Source organism: Drosophila willistoni (genome assembly GCF_018902025.1).
Source record: "Drosophila willistoni isolate 14030-0811.24 chromosome 2R unlocalized genomic scaffold, UCI_dwil_1.1 Seg167, whole genome shotgun sequence".
NCBI lineage: Eukaryota > Metazoa > Arthropoda > Insecta > Diptera > Drosophilidae > Drosophila > Drosophila willistoni.
Window position 1 is genome coordinate 12280445 of NW_025814050.1, and position 18606 is coordinate 12299050.

At 35.0% G+C, this 18606-nt stretch overlaps 3 protein-coding genes across 3 annotated transcripts; 1 reads left to right on the forward strand and 2 right to left on the reverse strand.

The window, feature by feature from the left end:
- Positions 1 to 536: 536 nt before the first annotated feature.
- LOC6641932 (odorant receptor 59a-like) lies at positions 537 to 1777 on the reverse strand. Its single transcript, XM_023175683.1, has 2 exons — positions 1047 to 1777; positions 537 to 975 (listed from the first exon to the last, which is right to left on the reverse strand). The coding sequence occupies exons 1-2, from the start codon at positions 1775 to 1777 to the stop codon at positions 537 to 539; spliced, it is 1170 nt and encodes a 389-aa protein (XP_023031451.1).
- Positions 1778 to 2883: 1106 nt separating this feature from the next.
- LOC111518549 (odorant receptor 59a-like) lies at positions 2884 to 8519 on the reverse strand. Its single transcript, XM_023175684.1, has 2 exons — positions 8458 to 8519; positions 2884 to 3481 (listed from the first exon to the last, which is right to left on the reverse strand). Exons 1-2 carry the CDS (start codon positions 8517 to 8519, stop codon positions 2884 to 2886), a joined length of 660 nt encoding a protein of 219 aa, XP_023031452.1.
- A 2043-nt stretch (positions 8520 to 10562) lies between these two features.
- Positions 10563 to 17739, forward strand: LOC6641935 (glycogen phosphorylase). The gene is made up of 4 exons (XM_002064779.4): positions 10563 to 10949; positions 15080 to 15608; positions 15694 to 17300; positions 17376 to 17739. Exons 1-4 carry the CDS (start codon positions 10707 to 10709, stop codon positions 17523 to 17525), a joined length of 2529 nt encoding a protein of 842 aa, XP_002064815.1. The 5' UTR covers positions 10563 to 10706; the 3' UTR covers positions 17526 to 17739.
- The last annotated feature ends 867 nt before the right edge of the window (positions 17740 to 18606 follow it).

Consider the following 18606-nt stretch of genomic DNA (forward strand, 5'->3'; position numbering starts at 1 on the left):
TGCTTATCCTGTTTTCTGTTTATTTACGTTGGCGAATTTTCATTTCATTTTGTTAATCAATTGCTGGGCCCCAAAAGATAACAAGATATTGAAATGAATATTTCAAAAGACCCTTAAAGGAAAAACAAATTTGAGTAATAGAGGTTCGTAGATTGACTGAAATGTTGCTAAAGATAAGTTTGATTATTTGGAAGAATGTGAGTAAATAGATTTAATTTCAACTGATTACAGCAATCGTAATTGTTAATAAACATATCTGAATTTAACCTATTCTATTCTTTGGCTTAGAGTTTGTAAATAAATCCCTAAAATACCTGAAAATGTGTCCTTTTTAGATTAAGATTTTAATTTTTAAGGTTTTTGAAATCATGTAAAGTCTGTCTATCTTAAAGATAGGTCTTACGATCATCCCGTACAAAAAAATGTTTCCGTTGCTTCTTTTAATGCCAATTAGCTTCCATTAAGTTTATTGTTTTTTGAATTTTATAGTCACAATGCTATTGATTTCTCGAAATTATTCAGTGTTCCTATTCCAATCAATCATTTTGATGACTTTGACTTGACCTTCTCATACGCAAAATAATGGTGAAAAGCGAGTACGCAAATTTCATAGTCGAGGCGAATGTATCCACATGAATACGCAACATGCCCCCAGCAATGGCTGTAGAATGTTTCAGCGAGCACTCTGTAAATATCAACATTTTCTTCTTAAAACTTAGCTTTTGAGGCAGCCAATCGCAACTGAAGGCAGCATAATGAAGACGGCCAAACCAAAACTCATTGTCGGTGCCAAAGTAGCAAGTGGGAAAGATTTCCAATGATAGGGCCAAACAGTAGAATAGAAAATAAGCCCAATACATCGGCTCACGAACATAAAAGATAACAGCAAAGATGCCTATGCAGATGTTGATGCCAGTCACAGTAATTTGTATGAACATTGGCAGAGATATAAAGGACTCAACCAAGCGAAAAAGCCTGCAAAGGGTATTAATGATGAAAAATGTTTCTATTCATTTTTAACACCCAAAGTAATAAATGATACTTACTCTTTTAAACGCTTATGATCAGTCATGCAGGCTTCGAGCTCGAGTTCAGCATTCTGTGTTCTGCCTTTGCCGATTTCCTCGAATCGTATATATAGCATTTGAATATGAGCCGATATTAGGCACAGATTAACAGGTGGAAAGCAATCGTTTACATAGTTTTGCAATAACATATACGAAATGCCTACAATCTGATAGACATTGGCTATATAGAAATTTCTTGTGGAGTTCACCCAATCGAAGGGAAACCAAGCGGGATAGAGGAGGGCTCTCTGTTTCTGAAATATGAATCCCAATTCAGCAAACATGCCGACGGGTAAGTAGATTCCCATAAAGAGATACAGGAGCATACGTTGGTTGCGTCTTAGCTGTTTGTAGATTATTATCTGACCTCCGGATGCACTCACACGCATGTCCATCTTTACTAAAAGTCTCTCAATCTCACTGACCTTTCCGATGTTGTATGAATAAATCATAAATTTCAATGCACAGGTGAAACAAGTGACAAAAATAGTTAAATTCAAGACATTCTCCGTTTGGGTGGGACTCCTAAACAAAGCCAAACCCAAGTGTAGAGGATAACCAATAGTCACCAATAGATTAATCACGATACTGTAGCCCACATAAAGTCGTCGCCAGTAAGTTGCCACCTTCTCACGTGACAAACCCAACACCGTCCAGGCGAACCAATGACTCCTGAAGAAAATCAAACTATTAATGTTAGCTGATTCCATTCTCGACCAAAATTCAACTCTATTTGATTGAGACATTCACGGGTTTCCTTCTTTATAAGCACAAGTCTCTTAATTAGATAATTACAGTTGCGTGGTCAAAATAATTACTAAAAAAAAAATTGCCTAAATTTCAATTTCATTTCAATGCTGTTGAAAGGTTGGCCTAAAAATAAAAAAAAAAAAGCCAAACCTGTACAAAAAATGTTGTAATATTTCTTTTTGCCAGCCTTTAAATAACTTGGCAATCAAAAAATATGACATTTCTTTTTTCCTCTCTTTCTTTGTATTTCGTTTCTCTCTCGCTCTCTAGTTGTGAGCCCCACTAAGGGGAAAAAAAAAGTATATAACAAAATGGCCCCAAATTGCCCCAGGGGCTGCAGTTAAGGTAGAGATTGGCAGGAAACGGTAGGGCACATGGCACGTCTGCCCCTTCGGAGTCTGTGTGAGCCAATCTGCTGCAAATGGAAAAATAATAAAATCAAAAAGCAAACCAAAAAACGACCCATCCATTCAATGATTTTTGCTCCCCTCAACACACAAACTTTAGCAATAAGCCAAAAGAAAAACTTATACACATAATCAGGCGGTAAAGGTCGAAATGTGTTTACCTTCAGTATTCTTTTTGTTCAAGAGGTTCTGCCCTGAGCTAGGGATTTGAGGTCGTCTTGCATGGTATACAATATTTTATTTAAATTAAAGCGTTTTTGTTGGTGTATGAGAACTAGTTTTTTTTTGTAGAAATTTTTCTAGGGAAATCAATGAGACAATTGCTAGAAAAGGCAAAGGTCAAGAAAGATTTTAGATTAATTGGTGGAGAAAGCTCAGTTAACAAAATCCAAAAGAAGATAACGTTATGTATTATTTCAGTCTTTAACTCTTAAATCTTACTCTGTCTTTGACATTATACAAATAAATTATTATATACAGTTATAAGCTAAAGTATGTATTTTTAAATAGAAAATACAATAACATGAAACATTTCTGTTTCTTGTTGTAAAGAGAGAGAAGGAGGAGGTTATCTCTCTTTTGGTCTTATGTCCTCTAAACCGTAAGTTGTCCTTTTTAAACGCAACGCAAACTTACGTTAATTTATAGTCCGATTTCTTCTATTCTGAAAAATGTACTACGTACTTCAAATTAACAGGTGGAAAGCAATCGTTTACATAGTATTGCAATAAAAGATACGAAATGCCTACAATCTGATAGACATTGGCTATATAGAAATTTCTTGTGGAGTTCACCCACTCGAAGGGAAACCAAGCGGGATATAGGAGGGCTCTCTGTTTCTGAAATATGAATCCCAATTCAGCAAACATGCCGACGGGTAAGTAGATTCCCATAAAGAGATACAGGAGCATACGTTGGTTGCGTCTTAGCTGTTTGTAGATTATTATCTGACCTCCGGATGCACTCACACGCATGTCCATCTTTACTAAAAGTCTCTCAATCTCACTGACCTTTCCGATGTTGTATGAATAAATCATAAATTTCAATGCACAGGTGAAACAGGTGACAAATATAGTTAAATTCAAGACATTCTCCGTTTGGGTGGGACTCCTAAACAAGGCCAAACCCAAGTGTAGAGGATAACCAATGGTCACCAATAGATTAATCAGGATACTGTAGCCCACATAAAGTCGTCGCCAGTAAGTTGCCACCTTCTCACGTGACAAACCCAAAACCGTCCAGGCGAACCAATGACTCCTGAAGAAAATCAAACTATTAATGTTAGCTGATTCCATTCCCGACCAAAATTCAACTCTATCTGATTGAGACATTCACGGGTTTCCTTCTTTATATGCACAAGTCTCTTAATTAGATAATTACAGTTGCGTGGTCAAAATAATTAGTAAACAAAAATGTGGCTTGAATGGTTATAAAAAGCTGACCTTAAAATAAAAATCCCTAAGCCTTTCCATAAAATTTCGTAACTGCATTAACAATCACGTCTACTTCTTGTCTGTCCAATAACCTTGATATTGAAAATTATATGAGCTTAAATTAAACAGGATATAAAACTGTCATGGAAAAGACATAGACAACTTTTTAAGGTCTTAAAGTTTTTGGAGGCGACAAGTTATATAGCTTAGGTGAGGTTAAGTAATTGAATCTTAGTCAATATTTAAACTGCTTGAAATTTATAGAGTATACAGAAAACTTGAATTTGAATTTTCCTTTTCGCAATAAATTGTTGAATTTATGATATAATTTTACATATTTAAAGCTAACAACACATCGTTAAAGCATCATCCAATTCAAATATTTTTAAGTCAGCTACATACAAATATATATATATTTTCTTTTTGCTGTTGTTCTCATAGAGTATCCTGGAAATGTTTATGCAACCGCGTGGGCCAAAAACCGCGCAATAATGGCAGAAACAGCAACAGCAACAGCAACAACAACTACAACAAAATGGGGCAAGTAGTTTGCTTGTAAAACATACAAAACATTTGGCCATTTTTGCCAATAGCTGCGCCTCTGTTCCACATTATTGTTGTCATTCTCGGCGTTCTTGTTGCTCTTGTTGCACAATTTCGCTAGACAAGTTCCCCGTGCTTCTTTTTTTTTCCCCCACATGTCTCCCAACCATCCCTGAGGGCCTGAGGGAGGGCTGGCATTTGTTGTTTTTCAATATTTTGCTGGTTCTGCTGTCATTGCAGCTACAGAGTCGCCACAACCACCAAATTCAGTATCGATGTCGAAATGGATTTTAGAGGTATATAAGGCATTATCAAGGCAATCAAACCAAACAACAAGAAGAAGAGAAGTCAAATATTAGCTACACATAAATAATTGTAATTTGTTTAACAAAGTTTCCTTTTTTCCTTTTTCCCTTTCTTGATTTTACTTTTGTTTGGGTTATCAACTTAAAATTAAAAGCATTAAAAAAGTCAACAAATATATCACATTTGTGTTAATAATTCGAAATTTGTGGCCAAAACAAACTTAAAATTCAGATAGAATTTAAATATAATTCTTTTTTAATTTAATTTATAAAATAACTCCAAGGTATAACAAAGTCGTTTTCCATTAGCCATTATCAATGGAAATTTCATTTTCTTCCTAGTTTTTTTTTTTTGTTGTTGTTTGGTTTGTGTTGTGTTTTCTGTTTGCTTTTTTTTTCTTTTTGGATTGCATTTTGTTGTTTTTTTTTTGATATTTTTGCGTCGATTTTTCTTTTGCCATTCGCACAATTTCCGTTGTCAGTTGTCTGTGTTTTGTGTGTTTTCAGTTCGCTTCGCTTCTAATTTTTGCCGCATGTTCATGAACCAAAAAATTGCCATTCCCATTGGCTTGGTAAACTTTTTGGCATACGCTGCGTATGCGTGTTAAAAGCGCTTACAAATACATACATCCAAACATACATACATATACATGGTAGCATAGTAGTAAAATCAAATTCTTGTTATTGTTGTCCAACAGTTTTTGGCAGCAAAAATATTAACGATACGATTACTTTTTGGTGTTGCTTTTAAATTCATTTCTTTTCTTTTGTAGTTGAGCAGCATATTTACTATATTATTACCGTTATTCTGTAAAGATAATGTGCATGTTTTTTCCGCTTTTGACGAAAAATTTATTAGATTTAGGTAAATGACATGAAGACAAAACGCAAGCAACTAGAAAAACTGGAGCTTTAATTTTGGCGATATCAATATGTTATTCGGTTTTCCTCATTGAAAATATTTTGATTATTTTTTTGGATATATTAGAACATCAATATAAATTCATCCTATATTTCTCCAAACATCTCAGCGATTATTTTACAAGTAACAAAAGAACATATATTCAGTTTACAATGGTAGAAAAGATATAGACTAAAATAAACTAGTATAAAAAGAATTATTTTAGAAGCCTTTAGATCGTTTATTATTTCCTACTTCGCGAGTTTATTTATAACTCCCGAGAAACCTTGCAGGTTGTAAGGCCATTAGTCTTTTGACTCTATTTTACCTATTTTAATAAAAATTTTAAATAGTTCTCATTAAGAAACTTAATTTTTTCCCTTTTAAGAATTCTGGCCAAGCAAATTACTGGAAATTGTAAAAAAAAAAAAAAATCATGCAACCAACAATCATTATGATTGCATGAACGTAATGCAATTTAATGGCAACGGCATTCACTCTGAAGTGTTGCTGATGTTGACCAAAAGTGCCGCCAGATCCACAGTTCAACACAGAAACCCACAGACATCACCCACATCAGAGAGAGACACACTTATCACCCACACAGATAAAGGCCCACATGAACACACAGTTATCACACGGACCGGTTCACGGGAACGGACGAACAACAACAACAATGGCGACAAAGTGCGTTCACATAATAATAATGGAAATAATTTAACTTATTGGATTTTAATGGGATTACACATGCGCAACATGGCCACTGCGGGTATTAAATCTTGGTCAAGTTTGGTAATGGACATTGGGCATATCCTTCCTTCCACCCACATACTGACTGCTAAAAGCCATGTGAGAAACGGCAACGGAAACGGCAGGCTCATTTGATACTGATTGCATATCCGTAGTTATTTGGTTATGGATAAGTTTATCGATTTCTTTTTTTTTTTCGTTACTTAAAACAAAATGTGTAGACGCATAGGTATTTATGCCTTTAAAAACAATCCTTTCAGCATTTACTTTTTAATTGAGTATATGAAACACGAAAACAAAAAATGGAACATTACTTTACATCACTTTGTGTCACTTTAATTCTAAATTAATTTTAATTCTAAAATTAATAGAACTTCCTACTCGAGCAAAGATTGCAAAATCACCAGTGCAATTTGAAAACGAAAGATTGGAGAAACCTTGTGACATGCCAACGATTATATACCCTTCATTTGTCAAAGCGATAAGTCAAAGAAGAATGGCCTATAAACCAATGCAAGTTTTGAGTTTTGTTGGGACAAAGTAAGCTACAAAACATATTTTTAACTAATATTTACTGAACTCAGAGGACTCAATTCTATTAAAAAACCAGAGGGCCGGGGCTAACTTCGACCGCGTCAAAGTTTGTATACCCTTGCAACTTTTTTGGTAACTTTTTCCTTACCTATAGCCATCAAAGTGGAAAAACGTTTTATCTAAAAAAGCTGTTTCCGAAAGAACGGCCTACAATCTTAGCATAGCAAATAACGACGATATTGATCAAAGTCACTGTTTTCCACCGATCGTTCCTATGGGAGCTATATGATATAGTAACCCGATCTTTATCAAATTCGGCACAGTCATACACATATATATTAAACTAACAAATATTTAATTTGAGAGCAATCGCGTTAAAAGTAACGAAGTTATTGACAAAACTCACTGTTTTCGACCGATCGTTCCTATGGGAGCTATATGATATAGTCACCCGATCTTGATCAAATTTCGCACAGTTGTTTATAGGTGTAATAAACACACTAATATTAAATTTCATGACAATAAGGCCCTTATTGAGAAAAGTCACTGTTCGTGACTTTGTCATTTGTATGGGAGCTATATGATATAGTGATCCGATCCGGCTGAATCCGAGATATACAACGCCTGCAGTTTACAAGCCTACATGCAAAATTTCAACTCCGTAGCTCTAACGGTCTAGGAGGAGTTTGCGTTGATCCAGACGGACGGACAGACGGACGGACGGACGGACGGACGGACATGGCTATATGAACTCGTCTCGTCATGCTGATCAAGAATATATATACTTTATATGGTCGGAGATGCTTCCTTCTATGCGTTGCACATTTCTGACCAAAATTAATATACCCTTTTTGCAAGGGTATAATGAGTTTGAAGAGATTCGAATAACTTGAAACTATTTTTATTGAGTGCACTCGAATAAAATAAAGTAATAAGGATATATGGAAGGATGTAGTCGTCAGATTAACTTAAAATTTCACTCGACCATCACTTATACAAACATTATAACCAACTGAAATTTTAAATATATAATCACAAATAAACAATCACCTTCCAAAATGGTTCAAAAAGTCATTATCTAAAGAATCAAGTCATTCTCTAAAACTTATAAGGTTAAAGCAGGAAATATTTAATATTTATACAATGGATTGGAATATAATAAAAAGGATTAATTTAAAATGCAATTTACGATGATCCGATTATTAATTAACAAGGATAGCGAGATAAACAATTTCTTTTGTATACTAAAACTCACTTGCTCAGATCCTTGTGATGTCCTCCTTTTTTATGCAGTAAAGAACATTTTTTTAATTTTTTGTAAAGTGTTAAAAGAATCTTAAGAAACTTTTACTGAATATTTAGTTGTATATTCATTTATCGATAACTTTTTTTTTGGAATTATTCAAATATCCTTTGGGTAACTTTTGGTTGAAAGTTGTGCATATTTGAATTGTTAGTTCAAATCCTATTTTTTTCATTATCCCCCTGTATACAAATATGCTTATATGTATGTATAGTTAGGTATATTTGTTTGTCTGCCTGATGGCTGTCATATTTATGTACCAAAATGTGTATGTCTTTTATTTAAACATGACCAGTTGGCTGACCTACTGCTGACGGGCAAGTTTAACCGTAACCGAAAACAAAAACGACAAAAACGGCAACGACGAAACAACAACAAAAAAAAGTTTGTCCATCAAGGCAGAAAGACTGAGGAGAGTCGTCATCATCAGCATCAGTATCAGGACCGCACAAGCCACAACTAACCACATCATTTCCAGGCGCAAACTGCCCAGTTCTCCATATCCACTTTTACATCCTGTAGTCATGTCCGTGTCCCTAGCTCGCTTGACTGTTGATGACTTTCAAATGTATGCGTTAGCCCTGGCCGTGTATGTGTGTTTTATGCAATTTTAGGCATCAAAAGGCTCTGGTGGAATAGGACAATATTCAGATACATACATAGATGTATGCATATATGTACATACATATGTGCATGCACACTTACGTATATAGAAGTTATATATGGTTACAATATCCCCCGGGGACTCATGTTCATTATCAATCTGACCGCGTTTTTTATTGCGTTCCCATTTGTGTGACCACACTTTAGCTTCATTTACAGTTATTTGCTGCGTTTTCTCTTGCCACACCTTTACATTCACATTTACCCACCCAACCACCTAGCCACCCACACACACATGGCCAAAAAACCGCAAATTCAATTTTGGTTTTAGAAGCCTACAAACATTTTGCATCCGTATGTTTATGGGAGGGGCGGCAAGTGTGGGTGGTGGCAAGGCAGGGCGGGCATGGACATGGCGGATGCTTTTGTGTGTGCTTTTAATGCAATTTATGTGAAGTGTTTTTTGGTTCTATTGTTTGCTTACCAACATCTACATACCCCGCACTGACCACATAACGATCTTTTGTGTACAAAACTGAAACGAGAGTAGCAAAAATTTTGTGCAAATCAAATGAAATGTATCCTTTGAATTGAAGCGTTAAATTCGAAAGTTTCAACTGCTTTACATGGCTGAAGTTCGCTGCTTCTTATATACTGCTTTATACACTACTTGATATACTACTTGATATACTACTTGATACACTACTTGCAGTTTGTCAAACAGCTTTCAGATAAAAGTTTATCGCTTCAGAACGCTTTTTGTCAGATACTTTTAGACATCTTAAAAGTATCAATTCACGACAAAGAGTATCTCACTGTTAAATTTTTTATTCCTTTTTTAGACCAGTTAGGATGGTCTTCAAAATCATAAATTGTTTAAATTTTTCACAGTTCTGGAGGTATCTAAATACCAAATTTCAAAAAAATTCTAAATACAAATTCTAAGCAAGTATTTTTGGATTGTATGATTAAATTAAAAGACTTTTTCATTCCATCTCCTTTATCGCACATTTACCATCAAGATATTAAAGCATTCCACCCAAAATCCCATCCTCAAATAGATCTATTGTTCGCTATACAATTCATATAGATTTAACTATAAAATGACAATAACGAATCTGTATTTCTTGACTAAGAAAAATAAACATTCAGAAAGCTATTTATGCATTTGATGATTCTGAAGTAACTATAACTCAACAAAGGCTTAGATGTAACGTTTGGTCGTTTTCAAGGGATACAAATTAAGCAGAAATCGGAAATATCCGCATTCTTCACTTTCAACGTTCGTTTTCTGTTTTTGTTTTTGGAAAAATGGTACGTCGGATTTCATAAAACAAAATCTTTTGTTTGTTTTACCATTTTTTTCCCCATTTCAAGACGTTTTGCTAATATAAATAGAATTCTCATTTAAATTTGCCCTAGAACTGGCGCCAAGTACCCAAATCAGCTGTGAAAAAACAACTTTCGAACTGCTTGCCAGCTGTTTAACAAGCTTATCATTTTCTGATGATGCCACACAGTTTAATTTATTTCAACAAATGGTAGAAAAAAAGCATAAGAACAAGAAAAAAATACATAAACAATACGCATGTACTATGACCTTCGAGCAAGGTGACTGGGCCAGAGAGTAAAAGAGTGAGAGCGAGAGAGAGAGACCAACCACTGCGAGGGTTAGAGAGTGCGGGTGCAAAGCCAAAGAGAATGCATTTGCAAACGAAACTGCAGTTAGCATAAAAGAGTGCAATTTTGGGTGAGTAACGCTGGCTAAGCAAACGGCAAAAACGGCACGATCGAGATTCAAGTCAAGAAAAAAAACCTGATAAGAAACGGCAACATCAGCGCGATACAAATTCGATTGTTTACAAGAGAACAAGAGCCGAATGGTGAGCGTAGGAGAGCTTTTATTTTTCTCAACCTCAAAAAGCTCAGACGAGTATAATTTCGGTTTTTTTTTTCTCTGTTTTTTGAGAAGTGCTCCGGAGTTTGCAGTGAACGGTCGTCTAAACGGTTGCGTCTCCTTCTTCGAAAACGTGAGAAATTTTATTTAAAATATATATATATATACATATATTAGAAATTAGTTAAAAGAAAAAGGATAACAAATAGAAATATGTCGAAACCACAATCGGACGCGGATCGTCGCAAGCAAATCTCAGTGCGCGGCATTGCCGAGGTTGGCAATGTTACGGAGGTGAAGAAGAACTTCAATCGTCATTTGCATTATACCCTGGTCAAGGATCGTAATGTATCGACATTGCGTGATTACTATTTTGCCCTGGCCAATACGGTCAAGGACAATATGGTTGGACGCTGGATCCGTACACAGCAGCATTACTATGAAAAGGATCCCAAGGTGAGTGAGAAAATTTCAACTTTGATGGAGTAGGGAGAGTGCGGCATGAAAAGTTGGAGTTGGGGGAGTCTTGTTAGTGTGGGCGTGTACCTTGCTCTTGGCTTATTGATTATGATTATTTGTATTAACCTCATGTAGTTGTGAGCCTTTTTTTTCAGTTAAGACAAAGAATTTTTTCTTCTATTACGACATTTTTTTTTACCCCTTCTTTTTTTGGGGCTAATTTATTGCTTGATATGCTTTAACCAGAATTTCTTTTTATAAGAGATAAACACATCAAAAGGAAGAGAGGGAGAGAGGCACAGAGAGTGAAAGAAGTAGAGCAAATGCAGTTTACTGCATTTTCTTTTCTTATTTTGTTTTTTTCTGTAATTTTTTTTTTTCATTATCATTTGTTTTGCTAAATTTAATTGCCCCGCAAAACAGTTTAATGCTTTGGGATCAATGCCAAAAACGTGTGAATCTTCCACCTTTTTCGTTTTTGTGGCCAAATTAATTGAGATACTTTCACTGCAACATTTGCAGTGGCAAATTTTTTTGCCGGTCAAACTGTTTAGAATTCATTTTCTTTATAACTTACAGATTTATAAATCTAGAAATTATTTTGAGTCATATTAGACAGCTATCTCAGAATTCTAGCTAACTAACTTACCGATATCAGTTAATTATTTAGTTGTTTTCTTGCAAAGCTTTGAAACACGTATCCATCAGATACAGAAAAAATACAATTTGTATCTCGTTGATATGTTCACATTTGTAGCACGTGCTTTAAGCGTGCTTTTTGTCCTTGCCTGAATGTCAGCTTTAAAAATTCACTCTCAATTTCTATCCAATAGATACACAAATTGTATCTTTTAGCTGTTGATCATCATTTATCAATTTCAAGCTGCCCAAATATATAAGTTTGAGTCTACAAAAGTCATAAATATATATAAACATACATATATCTATCAAATTGACTAATTTGTGAAAACTGCCTACTAACAATTGGTTGAATGTTATATTTTTTTTTTTTATTTTTTGTTCAATTTCATTTATATATTTGTCCGACACACATATTTTTCAAGGTCAATCAGAGGTTATTAACGAAAAACTAAAAGTCTCTATGCAGCTGACAAAACCAAAAATATCAAGGAAAATTTTTTTGTATTTTTTCTCTTTTTTTTCCCTCTCACTCTCTTTATTTTTATTTTCATAATATATGCCTTTGTCTGCGTGTGTGTGTGTGCCGTGGAAAAATTGTCAGAGCAATGGAAATTTATGTTTGGCTCCATCCATTTTTTTTTCCTTAGGCCTTCTATAGATACATAGGTACTATGTAAATGCCAATTAACTCACGCAACGTTCCATTATTGTTATTCTGAGTTACTCGAACAGCTGTTCGCCTATGCTAGAAACCAGTTACAACTCAATTCAATTGACTCAATTTCAATTAAATTTGAGTTCTATGCAAATTAAAGAAACAGTTCAAATATGGGGTTCATCGACTCTAATAGTTATAGTTTAATTTCGCAGACAAAATTCACTTTCATCAATTTGCTCAATTGTTCATCAATTGTTAGAGCTTGTGACTTTGGTTTTAGGACAAATGTTTTAAGCAATTTATCACCTACATGGAAATCAAATTAAATATGTTAATAATTTTTTTCCATGGTAGGTACTTTCATTGATATATTATATGTGGGTTCATTTTACCTTTGTTTATTGTTGTTAGTTCAATTTTTATTGTTATCATTTGCAATGGGCAAAAAAGCCGCAAAAAATATATGTATATATTATATGGACTTCTATTTCAACCGTCTGGCAAAGTTTACATTTGGCCTGCATGACTTTTGGTGGCGCTATCATTTAATCGATTAGATAACCCAGATTATAGTTTTCACACTAAATTATATAGGTTTCTAAAGGAATGCTTTTATTTCAATCTAATATAGGACTATTTATTCCTGATGAACAACTGATTCTTGATCATTTTTTTGAAATCTTGGATCATCTGTAGTGCTACTAGAGCAAATAGTTTTATATATTACTTTCAGCTAAACAATAATAAGTTGATTCAGTTTCATTTGTTAAACAGATGTTAGATGAATTGTCTAAGCTAAACACAAACATATTCTTTTTATTACTAGTTAATGAGTACTTATGTATATTTGAATACAAAAAAATGTTGTAAAGACTTCTTAAATTTGTAAATTTTGACAAATTTCAAACTAATCCAAAGAAATGAAAGTACTACACATATCTAGATCTTGATATAGATACGTATCTACTTAGATCGAAACCCCAATTAATGATTACAATTTTATCTCAGATCTGACATAAATATGTACATATGTGTATGAAATTCATACTATGAATATACAGCATTTTAATATTACTTTTCTTATCTCTCATGCATAAATATTTCATTAGTATGTATGTATATGTATCTTTTATGATTTATAATCTTTACAAACAGAAAAAGTAACCTGTAATCTCAGTCTGATAGAAGCTTCATAAATTTGAATCATGTGTATACATACTTATAATTCATAAATTTAATTATTTGTACATATATTTTCTATTATGCATAAGTATTTTTGGAAAATTTATACATATGTATATATAAAATTAGTGTATACATATATAATAAAATAGCTAAGCTAAGATCATTGCCCTTTAAAAAACGTTTTGAGAAACTTCCTAGTAATATATAGGTCGGAATATATTACAATCTGGTTATTTTTAATTTTTATCAAAATTTTAATATATTATTTATAATAAAATTTCTAAATACATCAACGATTTTCGATTTAAATGCAACCATAGCGAAACAAAAAGAAAAAATCCCTTTTCATAATAGTATCTTTGTCTTTTCATGGTTCTGCATCTTTTTAAAAATTAAGAAGTCATAATGAAAACTACTCAAAATTTCAATCAATATACTCAGATTTAATGTGTAAAATTTTTGATTTTCATCTCGTTACAATAGTTTTTCCATCAATTGAAGTTGTTTATAAAGTTCCTAAATTGGTTCTACATCAATTCAAGTTTTCTATATGTTTGTACAGTACCTCAAAAAAATATCACTATTATTTTATATTTATCAGATACTCAAGTCAAAAAAGTTTCTATATTTTGTCATAATTTCTTAATTTTTACTATTTTTTTTAGATTTCTAAAATGTTTGAGAAAAAGTTTCTATATTTCTTTATAATTCGTTAAGTTTTTATATATTCTTTCTCTATATCTTATCGAAAAAAAACGCATAAGTTAAGCATGACGATCATAATTGACCTTTATGCTTATTAATTTGTTACTTATTAACTCAATATTCATAATGACTTAAGGCAAAATTATTGCACGTAAGAATTTAGGTATTTCAAATCCGATTACTATAACTATGTAGCTTATCTACGATCGAGAATCACATGTAAATCATTTCGCATAGTCGAGAATTCTTGCCATATGCAAACAAACAAACTAATTAGCCCATACCTAAAGCTAATGCTATTCTTCCCCCTCGCATGCGTCTGGTGTATGCGTTTTTTGTTGTTTAGGGCATAGTTTACATAGACTTCTCTGATAAGAAACGTCGTCGCATAGTTTCTACATAACTAATTAAACTGGCGACACTGAACTGAATAATATTATATGAGTGTCGTAAAATCGGGCAGCATTGATGATCGAAGATTACGGATTAAAGATTTCAGCATGTAGATTCATGCTGTTGCACTTCAAGTGCATCCTCGGTCTCTGGTGATAAGACAAACAATTTTTGTTGCTGGGTCATGAATATATATGCACCTCGTAACAATCTGAATGACGCCGGTATATACAGACCGGTAAATGGAAAAAATGACTATTAATAGAATTAAACAGTTTTAGTTTACGTTGTGATCATCTGATAACGTCACACATTTTTGTTCGATTTGATTCGATTGGATTGTGTTGACCTTCTAACCAGAGCATTAGTTGAGCATATGGGCACAGTGCATGGATCAAAATTAAACTGGGTCTGGGGCGGCTTATCAGTTAATGGAAGCTTTGCTTGTAGAGTTGGGAATCAACCTTGAATGTGGGGAATGAACAATTAAAGGGTTAAGTTCGAACGACTTACTAATGCTCTTTAATTTTATTATTTCTTTTAGCGTGTGTACTACCTATCCTTGGAGTACTACATGGGTCGCTCTCTAACCAACACCATGATCAATTTGGGCATTCAAAGTGAATGCGAAGAGGCCATGTATCAATTGGGTCTCGATATTGAGAATCTCGAAGAGATGGAAGAGGATGCTGGCTTGGGTAATGGTGGTCTCGGTCGTTTGGCTGCCTGCTTCTTGGACTCAATGGCCACATTGGGTCTGGCTGCCTATGGTTATGGCATCCGGTATGAGTATGGTATCTTTGCGCAAAAGATTAAGAATGGTGAACAAGTTGAGGAACCTGATGATTGGTTGCGTTATGGCAACCCCTGGGAGAAGGCACGTCCTGAATTTATGTTGCCAATTAACTTTTATGGTCGTGTTATCGATACACCTGAAGGCAAGAAGTGGGTGGACACCCAAAAGGTTTACGCCATGCCATATGACAATCCAATTCCCGGTTATAACAACAACCATGTGAACACTCTGCGTTTGTGGTCGGCCAAATCGCCAATTGACTTCAACTTGAAGTTCTGTAAGTATAAAGATATCGATTATTTATCGACTTTTGTTGATGCTTATCGAGGACTTGTTGATCATAATTTTGTTTTGTTTTCTAGTCAACGATGGTGACTACATTCAGGCCGTGTTGGATCGTAATCTGGCTGAGAATATCTCTCGTGTGCTGTATCCCAATGATAACTTCTTCGAGGGCAAGGAATTGCGTCTGAAGCAGGAATACTTCATGTGCGCCGCCACTCTGCAGGACATCATTCGCCGTTATAAGGCCTCCAAATTCGGTTCCCGGGAGGCAGTTCGCAACACTTTCGATCATTTCCCTGATAAGGTTGCCATCCAATTGAACGATACTCATCCATCGTTGGCCATACCCGAATTGATGCGCATCCTGGTCGATGAGGAGCATCTGGATTGGGAGAAGGCCTGGGATATTACTGTACGTACCTGTGCCTACACCAATCACACTGTCTTGCCCGAGGCCTTGGAACGCTGGCCCGTCTCCATGTTGGAGTCGATTTTGCCTCGCCACTTGCAGATCATCTATCACATTAATTTCCTGCATATGGAGAATGTGAAGAAGAGCTTCCCTGAGGACTTGGACCGTATGCGTCGCATGTCTTTGGTGGAGGAGGATGGCGAGAAGCGCATCAACATGGCTCATTTGTCAATTGTGGGTTCCCATGCCGTGAACGGTGTTGCTGCCATTCACTCGCAGATTCTAAAGGATTCACTCTTCCATGACTTTTACACAATGAATCCGGATAAGTTCCAGAACAAGACGAACGGTATTACTCCACGTCGTTGGCTGTTGCTGTGCAATCCAGGACTTTCTGATCTGATTGCCGAGAAAATTGGCGACGAATGGCCAGTGCATTTGGATCAGTTGGTGGCCTTGAAGAAATGGGCCAAGGATCCCAACTTCCAACGCAATGTGGCTCGCGTCAAGCAGGAGAACAAATTGAAATTGGCTGCCATTTTGGAGAAGGACTATGGTGTCAAGGTCAATCCCTCGTCCATGTTTGACATTCAGGTGAAGCGTATCCATGAGTACAAACGTCAGCTGCTCAACTGCCTGCACATCATTACCCTGTACAATCGCATCAAGAAGGATCCCACCGCCAATTTCACCCCACGTACAATTATGATCGGTGGCAAGGCGGCGCCTGGTTACTATGTGGCCAAACAGATCATTAAACTGATCTGTGCCGTTGGCAATGTGGTCAACAACGATCCAATTGTTGGTGACAAGCTTAAGGTTATCTTCTTGGAGAACTATCGCGTCACATTGGCCGAAAAGATTATGCCTGCTGCTGATCTATCCGAGCAGATCTCTACTGCCGGCACAGAAGCCTCTGGTACCGGTAACATGAAGTTCCAATTGAACGGTGCCCTCACCATTGGAACCCTGGATGGTGCCAATGTTGAAATGGCCGAAGAAATGGGTCTCGATAACATTTTCATCTTCGGCATGACTGTCGAAGAGGTTGAGGCCCTCAAGAAGAAGGGTTACAATGCCTACGATTACTACAACGCCAATCCGGAAGTCAAGCAGGTCATTGATCAGATCCAGGGTGGTTTCTTCAGCCCCGGCAATCCCAATGAATTCAAGAATATTGCTGATATTCTGCTTAAATACGATCACTACTACTTGTTGGCCGATTTCGATGCATACCTCAAGGCTCAGGATCTGGTGTCCAAGACCTATCAGGTGAGCTACATAAAATTGTATATTTTATAATCTATGTGGTTTCTAATACATATCCTTTTCTTCTCGTTTTTGTAGAACCAAGCCAAATGGTTGGAAATGTCCATCAATAACATTGCCTCCAGTGGCAAATTCTCATCGGATCGCACCATTGCCGAATATGCCCGCGAAATTTGGGGCGTTGAGCCCACTTGGGAGAAATTGCCTGCTCCAGAGGATCAGCAATAAATCAATTGAAAATCATCCTTTTGATATTATATATATTTTTATTATTATTTAAATGTCCAAAGTCCAAGCTTTAGGCGCCAAAAAACAACAACAAAACAACAAGAACAAATAAGCAACTAACCAAGTAAAATTGTTACTATTTTATTGCTGAGCAGCGACTACTAGCAACGGTACCTACCATTTTACAAAAATAAAAACAAAAAAAAAACCAAAATCACCTCAGGAACACTTTCAAATGAAATTTTATTAAATTAGAAAAATATTGGTAAAGAAAAAAAAAACAAAAAGCTTCGTTAGTTATCAATATTGCGTGTTAAAAAACAAAAGAATTAAAAAAGAAAAACACTAAAGTTCAACTGTTAAATGTAAAAAAAAGAATTATTTAATTAAAATAAAAACTCAATTTGAAAAAGACAAAAAATGGGCGTTGACTTGAATTTTATTTATTTTGTTTTATTCAGTGACGGGAGAAAAAGAAACTGAAAACAGATTTAACATAAGAAAATAGTCCAATTTCGATATCCTATAACGATTTTCTCGCTAAATTGCCCGATTTCACCCACCAAAATGATAAGCTAAGTCCGCCACTGTATTATTAAAGGATTAATTGACTTTCTTTTTAATACCCGTACTTTGATCTAAAATATTAAATATTGAATTTCCATTTGAGTTTCTTTTTTGGTTAATTTCTGTTTAGGTAAATTTTTTTTTTTTGGTATTTAACCCATTTTCAGCATTTGGTCGAATTTTCAAACAGCAATTTCGGCGATCCTTTAAAAAGTTGTAGAACGTTTTCAGTTTTTTGCCAAAAACTGTATTTGCAAAAATGGGGTTTAACTTAGTGGAAAGAATTGTTTAAAAAAAAAATAAATCCTCAATCCCCTCTCGTTTGATAACAAATTCATATGCTTAAGGCAAGGGAGTACTCAGGACTTAAATTAGCCACAACTCAAATTAAGTAAATATTTACCGTTAATCGCTAAGTCGCATATTTTTAATATTAATCGTTTGGGGTTTATTTATCTAAAAGGACAACTATATATGTATATATATGTTGTGAGTTTTGTGTCAAGAAATATGA